The sequence below is a fragment of the Acyrthosiphon pisum genome, chromosome X (genome assembly GCF_005508785.2).
Source record: "Acyrthosiphon pisum isolate AL4f chromosome X, pea_aphid_22Mar2018_4r6ur, whole genome shotgun sequence".
NCBI classification, from domain to species: Eukaryota; Metazoa; Arthropoda; class Insecta; order Hemiptera; family Aphididae; genus Acyrthosiphon; species Acyrthosiphon pisum.
This window is the reverse complement of record NC_042493.1, coordinates 102,535,174-102,543,250: the sequence shown is the minus strand read 5'-3', so window position 1 is coordinate 102,543,250 and position 8,077 is coordinate 102,535,174. Positions and strand designations below refer to the sequence as shown.

The 8,077-nt window shown below is 24.9% G+C and overlaps 1 protein-coding gene across 1 annotated transcript; it reads right to left on the bottom strand.

Annotated features, from left to right (window-relative positions):
• Positions 1–2,699: 2,699 nt before the first annotated feature.
• Positions 2,700–8,077, bottom strand: LOC115033195 (zinc finger protein 90-like). The gene is made up of 5 exons (XM_029485352.1): positions 8,031–8,077; positions 7,735–7,815; positions 6,124–6,204; positions 3,714–4,199; positions 2,700–2,721 (listed from the first exon to the last, which is right to left on the bottom strand). The coding sequence occupies exons 1-5, from the start codon at positions 8,075–8,077 to the stop codon at positions 2,700–2,702; spliced, it is 717 nt and encodes a 238-aa protein (XP_029341212.1).

Sequence of the window (8,077 nt, the reverse complement as noted above, 5' to 3'; positions counted from 1 at the left end):
ATATCATAATATAATTGTGATATTCTATTAATAGCTAATACTCTATTATTGTTACTTTGTGATAATACCAATTGCAGTGATAGTATACACTATACACCAGTGGTGGCCAACTACGGCCCGCGGGCCAAATCCGGCCCGCCATCATTTAATATCTGGCCCGCGAAAGAAATATAATATTTTACATTTACGTAAAATTATATACCTATACCTAAAATTCTGATGACTTAAAAGTAAAAAAAAAAAATATGGCCCGCGGTAAAATTTTTTTTTTTTTATGGCCCGAGTTAAAAAAAGTTTGGCCACCACTGCTATACACTATACCTACATACAACATACTTACAAACATTTTTATTTATTGTATTTTTTAAGTATTTGACATTTAACAATTTTACGTTCTTTTATTTATAATGGCAAAACGTGATGGATCGATTATGTCATTTTTGTCAAAGAAACCTAAAGCTGATCAGAAGGTAAGTTGGTATTGAAATATTAAGAATGTAAATAATATTATGAAAAAAATAAGTTTATAAAGTATTATACAATTATGTAGTTTAATTTTATATTATAATAGTTAAGTTTAATGTTTGCATTTATATTAAATACATAATCAATGTAATTATTATTGTTTTATGTTATATATACTTTTTTTTATATACTTTTAAAAAATTTATAACATATATCCCCCCCCCCCATTGAAATTTCCTGGGCACGCCACTGCGTCTTTGTACACTATTTTGAAATTTGACAAACAAACCAATAGTCTGGTCATGAAATGCACAACATGTTTTAAATGCATCAAAGGGAATAGTCATTCAACTGGCAATTTTATTTCTCAAATTAAAGTAAGCACTCGTATTTTATTTAATAATTGCATTTATAAAACTAAATGTCATAATAATGTTATTATAGAAAGTTCATTCAGCTAAAATGAAAGTATGGAATGAAGAAAAATTGAAATTTCAAAATTCAAAAGTAGACAATCAGTCTCAATTAAACTATACGAAGCAATTGTCATTAGTTGATAGTTTCAATAGACAAGGAACCAAAACTTGTGAAAAGTTAAGCCAAAAAGAGGTGAATTATTTAATATTAAATTATATTGTAGAAGAAATGCTGCCAGTATCTACTATCGATAAAGAATCTTTTAGGACCATGATAGAGCGTTTTTTATCTGTAGGAAATAATCCATACACTATTTTTTGTAGAAAATCTTTAATGCAACTATTAACTAACGAATATAATACTGTAAAATGTAATTTAATGAAAACTTTAAATAATCAAAAATATGTATGCACTACTGCAGACATTTGGTCATCCAACAATAAAAGTTACATGGGAATGACGGTACATTTTATTGATAAAATTAAAATAGAAAGATGTAGTTTTATGCTAGCGTGTAAGCGAATTAAATATTCTCACAATTTTGAAAATATTGGAAAATTAATATATGAAATTCATACTGAAAATAATTTAAATGTTGAAAAAATTACTCATACTATTACAGATAATGCATCTAATTTTCTATTAATTTCTAAAATTGAATAGATTTTTCCATACTATTGATACCCGTAAATTGTGTATGATTTATGGTGGTAACATTTTAAATTTAATGAATGTTTATTTGAATTTTTATGTTTAATTAATCACTTTAATAAATATTGTATATTTTAATAATATTACCTATTATTATTATCATCTATTATATTTGTAAAAATTGGGCGTGAAAAATGTACGTATCTCATCCATCGAGAGCAGTTGGTTCGATTTGGCTCAAATTATAAATTATATAATAGACTGTTGCGCCATTGTTGTATTTTTAACATCCAGAATTTCTACTTTTCCGATGGATTTTCCTAAAATTTTCTTTGGTAAAAACCTTCTTCTGGCAATTACGAACATCTTAAAAAAAATTTGAGCGAAATCGGACCAGCCGTTCTCGATTTATGAGGTAACGTACATTTTTCACGCTCCATTTTTATAAATATAGATTAATAAAATTGATTTTATTTAATTTAAAAAATACATGAATGATATTTTTTTATTGTAAATAGTTTTTAAAGTATTTTAATAGTGCTCAGTATTAAATATAAAATAATAACGAAACTTAAATATAATTATTAATTTATAAATAAACTAAATAATATGTGCCAGCATTTGCGGTTTAACATAATGTAGGTACCTACTATAATAGAATAATTTAGGTATTACTGTTTAATTTAATTTTTTTTTAATTTTATCGTTCTAATTAATTTTATTTTAAACTTGGGTTAAATACCCTCTTATAAATATTTCAAATAATTTAATAAAAAAAAATGATACCTAGTTAATTTTCTTTATATTTAAGAAATTTGGCGATATTTTACTGATATAGAGGGACCTGTTTGGATAATCCAAAATTAATTTTACTTTTGTTATACTTTAATTCAATGTACTTATGTACCTATGGGTAATGGTACAAAGTTGGAGGCACTGTTATCAAGTTCCTAGCGAACCAGAGGTGCTCAGCATGACAGTCTTCTTTTCATCCAGCCGTTTTATATATTAGTTTTTAGCAATGGTATGATCAATAAAGTGTAATGAGCACAATTGTATACTTGAATGTGAATTATCAAAACGATTTCACTATGTTCAATATAATTTATTTTTTTATTATACTCGAAAAACTAATGACATATACTACATATAATTTAATATTTATTTTACACATTATAATCTAGAGACCTAGAAAAATTATATATATATTATATTACACATAACATATTTTTATATTTACTCCACACATAAATTAATTCTACTTAAAAAATTGAATTTAACATAATAATATGTTAGAGTTGGAATATTGATTAAAATATCCCAACAAAAGCACTCCACCAAACTTCGTTATAATATAATATATAATATATAATATAAAAATTGAATTTAACATAATAATATGTTATAATTTAAAAATATTTATTATATAGAAAGGAGGGAGGGATAAACTGATGGCATAAAAAAATGTTCTAAAGTATTAAGTTCAATAGAAATAAAGTAAAACCCTATGAGATACCCCCAATAAGAAGTAAATCTTTTTAAAATGAAAAATGACTGTCCTAAAAACCTATACCTCGTATATTTTGGTTTCCTTATAATGGGAATTCCTTTCTAATGGAAATATCAGTTAATTGATACCGGATGACAAATCCCAACTATACTGCTTTTTGTTGGTATGACGTGCACTATGACATTTTCGCTTTGATTCCACAATAAATGTTGTTGAGCTGATATTGCATTTAAGACGTCTTTTTATTTGTTTGCTTCTTCGTACGACTTTTAAATTGATCTCCACGAGTAAATTCTATAAATGCAGATATCACATTTGTATGGGTTTTCTTCAATATGTATCCTTGTATGCCTTAGTAAAACTGATGCAAGATAAAATACTTTATCTAATAGATAAATTTTATATGGTTTTTATCTATGAAATTTTATAATATGTGTCTTAATATTAGCTTTTGGGTGTATGGGTCTTTATGTGGCGTTTTAAATGGCTGCTTTGAATATACCGTTTACAACAGATATAACATTCAAATGGCCGTTCTCCAGTGTGTATTCTCATATGATCAACCATTGACTTCTTATAACAAAACTTTTTATAACAAATAACACAATCATACGTCCTTTCTCGTGTATGTGTATTTATGTGGCATTTTAAATGGGTCTTTCGAACATACCGTTTACCACAGATATCACATTCAAATGTCCAATCTCCAGTGTGCATTTTCATATGATTAACCATTGAATTCTTATAACAAAACTTTTTGGGACAAATGACGCATTTATAAATACTTTCGGGTGTATGTGTATTCATGTGGCGTTTTAAATGGCTGTTTCGAACATACCGTTTACCACAGGTATTACACTCAAATGGTCGTTCTCCGGTGTGTTTCCTAGTATGACTTTTTAAATGACATGGGTAAGAAAATCTTTGTTTGCAAAAATCACATTTATGTGGTTTTTCTCGACTTTGTGTTTTCTTGTGTACCTTTGCTCTTGATGTAATTTTAGTTTTTTTATGAGGAATCGAACGAGGAATGAATTCTGATTCTTGGCTTTCACTATCAACTGATCCTTGAAAAACAAAACACTCTATGAAATCTTTTTCAACTTTAATTTCTGTATCAGTTGTCTTTACTTTTTCTTCAGCTTCACATATAGTTCTAAAAAATAAAATTATTGAGATTATTACCCATATTAACAATATGATATACAAGATGATTTTTCCATTAATTATTCAAATTATAAAAATTTTACACTAGAACAAAAAGTTTGAATAAAAACAACTGCAATATAGAGCAATCATTATTAAACTTTGGATAGAAAATCGAAACGTTTAAAATTCCACAATTTAATTTACATTTTTTTTTAAAGTGGTAATATAACAATAACTATTATATTATTATATGATATCTATATAATAATAATAATAATTTATTCAACTCAGATAAGATACAAACAAGAAAAGAAAAAACAAACATAAGTATTATATAAATATATATTGTATTTAAATGTGAAAATAAGAATCAAATTTGTGTACAAATAAGTATAGACCTACCTATATTAATGCATGTTAAAAATATTATGATTAATAATAGTTAAATATCTTTATTTATATTTATATTCAACAATTCTTACCCCATTTATAATATAAAAATAATTATTTATTATTAGATAGATAGGTAACTACTATTTAAATTAGATACAATGTACATACTAAATAAGTTGTGAAAACAACTAGTTAGTTAAAGAAAATAAAATTCTTTTAAAATATAGGGTATGTAGTAATAGGGTAAGTTAGTAGTTAAGATTAAAAATATGATATAACTTTTTTCATTACATTTAGATTTTTTATGATGATATTGTTCTTTTATAATAATTGTTATTTGAATGCATTTTCCCTAAAAGTTCAACAAATTTAGCACTTCTCAGCCTGTGAAAACGTACATTTCATAGTTTTAATTCCTCGCTCATAAATAATATTTTGACCTAAAATTAACTTGTCCATATTTAATAAATTTTTACATATGCATATGCACTATACATATAGTTTCTATGGATTGTAACTTTTACTATAATTTCATTTATTCCTGACTCATAAAATATAGGATTTTCATAGAATTTTGAATTAATATTACCCATGTATACTTACATGCATAGTTTTTATGGATTGTATTTGTCAAATCATAACATTTATAACTTGTTGAAGTCTTGAAATTATATTATAAGGTTATTCACACATAGGTTCATTCACATGTATAAATGAAAACCTAACCTAACCGTTCTTACCTAACCTCACCTTTTTAATAAATGTGCGCATATTACCAAAATATTGATTGCTTTAAATAATAAATAAATAAATACATAATTTATCTGTCAATTGCATAACTGTTTTAACTAGTTTTAAGCTCCTGGCATGAGCTATATGTATAATTATACGTTCTACAAATTTAAATTATCAAGCATGTAAGTTTTAGGGTTATTATATTGGAGTATTCGTCCCATAGTGTGATATTTTATATCTGTAAGTTCAATATTGTAAAGGTTGTATATTTAACGCCACTGGTTGGCATTGTGTCTTGAAGGCATGAATTACGGAATAATAATAATGATAAATAATATTGTACCTAGCTAATTATTATAAGTATCGAACATTTTATAAATAATTAGTATATTAATATGTACTTAAATGTGTTAGCTTAAATATGTATAATTGGTAGTATATAAATTTCAAGACTTTAATTTAATAAATATTATTTATTTAGCAAAAACAAATTATCGTTAAAATAAATCAAACATTATGAAATTTGAATCGACCCATATTGAGTATATTTATAATAATTAATAATAGTTAAAAGTTTCGACTCAAGATTTCACATATTGCACATTTAATTGTAGGTCCCCACCAAATATCCTTAATAGTATCTAATATTTTTATGTGACTCGATCAGAAGAAAATATTGTTAAATATTACTTATTATGAATTGTACTTCATTACAAAAAAAAGGATATAACTGTATAAATATTAAATGTAGGTTAGATATCATTAAATTTCATATTACACTATAAGGTAAATACAATTCTTACCCAATCTGTAATTGGTCATTAAAATGGTCTATTTGTGTAAATTCTTCTTTAATAAATACATTTGATATGTCTTGATCACACCTAAAAGAAATTAATTATTTATCATTAGATAGGTAGGTAACTACTGTTTAAATTAGATAAAATATACAATATATATATTACATAAGTTATAAAAACAACTAGTTATTTTAAGAAAATAAAATTGTTTCAAAATTTAGGATAAAATTACATATTTTTGTAATATTACACTAAAAGTGTATTTTCTCACTTGGAATTTGCCGAAGAATCAATATTTGCTATTCTTTATAACAAGAAGTAGAAAATTAATAAGTTAATAAGTTTAAATATTAAATGTTCAAGATTTATAAACTTAAGGCAATACTCAATTTCTTTTGATATAACTATTTTCTCATAAAAAAATAACTACAATGCTCAATCTAGAATTATGGAAATCCTTCATTAGTTTTTCAACTGACAACCTATATGTTTTAAGAGGACACGGTACTCGCATGTGTTATCTCCGTCTTACAAATGTGTATCATACTAAATATAAGGCTCAGCAGATCACATTTAGCTCTATTAGTTTAAGAATTAGAGTGAACTGACCTCTTATAAAATTTAAATGTTAAATTATTATCTAGGCAACCTCATGGGCTTTTATTATATTTTAATTGCGCATTTTAAGATGTACAAACCATTTACAGTTTTAAAATAAACATTAGCCGCTTTAAAATTAAAATATAATAAAAATTCAATGCAATAGTCTAGATCAGCATTTCTCAAACTGTGGTTGGTGTACCGCTAGTGGTACGCTAAGATTATCTTGCTTTATTATTAATAAAAATAACAATTGTCCATATTTCATTTTATTTGTATGAATCAAATGCTTAAATTATCATAATTTTGTAGTTAAAAAGTTTTAGAACCGCTGGTCTGGATAATATTCTTATCTATAAATTGTATAATAGATTAATTCACTCTAATGTTTAAACTAACAGAGCTAAATATGATCTGCTGAGCATAATATTTACAATGTTACCCACGTGTAAGATGGATACAACACATTCCGGTGCTACGTAATCAAAATGTAAATTATGAACCAGATGATTTTTAAGAAACATTTGCTGTATTATAAACAAAATTTGAACGAAAAGTTTCTAAATTACTCGACTTTAAATACTAAAAATAATTGTCAATTAAATACTTTCTAAATTGATATGAGTTAGGTAATTATAATTAAGTTCCTATGCAACACAAAAGATTTGTTAAAAATTACTACTTAGTCAGTTATACTCAATACCTATGTACCTATGAATACTACCTTTGAATAACCACTGATACAAAAAAAACAGTATTATTGAGAATTAATAATTCTATATAACGTTAACATAATATATAAGACAAAATTCAAATCAAAACTCTTGTAAAAATTATTATACAAACATATAGAAAAATTAATCAATATAAATAAAAAAAAAAAATGACTTAAAAGTTATATTTTAATCCTCTGATATTTATTTCCCACAGACTTATAAATTGTTGAATATTTTTGTTTATAGGTTAGATATCACTAAATTTCATATTGCACTATAAGGTAAATACAATTCTTACCCATTCTGTAATTGGTCTTCAGTATGGTGTATTTGTGTAAATTCTTCTTTAATAGGCTTATTCAATACACATTGATCACACCTAAAAGGAATTGCCAAAAAAAATAATTATTTATTATTAGATAGGTAGGTACCTAACTACTATTTTAATTAGTTACAATGTACATAATACATACATTATAATAACAAATAGTTAGTTTAAGAAAATAAAATTCTTTCAACATTTTAAAAAATGGGTAAAATTACATAATATTTTTTTTTTTTTATATATATTACATTAAATGTGTATTTGCTTACTTGAGATTTACCGTAGAATCATTTATTGTTGTTCTTGACGTTGCCAT

Coding starts and splice junctions, on each gene's coding strand:
- LOC115033195 (XM_029485352.1), bottom strand. CDS start 8,077: ATGGCAACGTCAAGAACAACAATAAATGATTCTACGGTAAATCTCAA. Junction 6,205..7,734: donor GAAGACCAATTACAGAATGG/GTAAGAATTGTA, acceptor AATTTCTTTTAG/GTGTGATCAAGACATATCAA. Junction 2,722..3,713: donor TGTGATATCTGTGGTAAACG/GTATGTTCGAAA, acceptor TAATTTTTCTAG/GTCTCTAGATTATAATGTGT.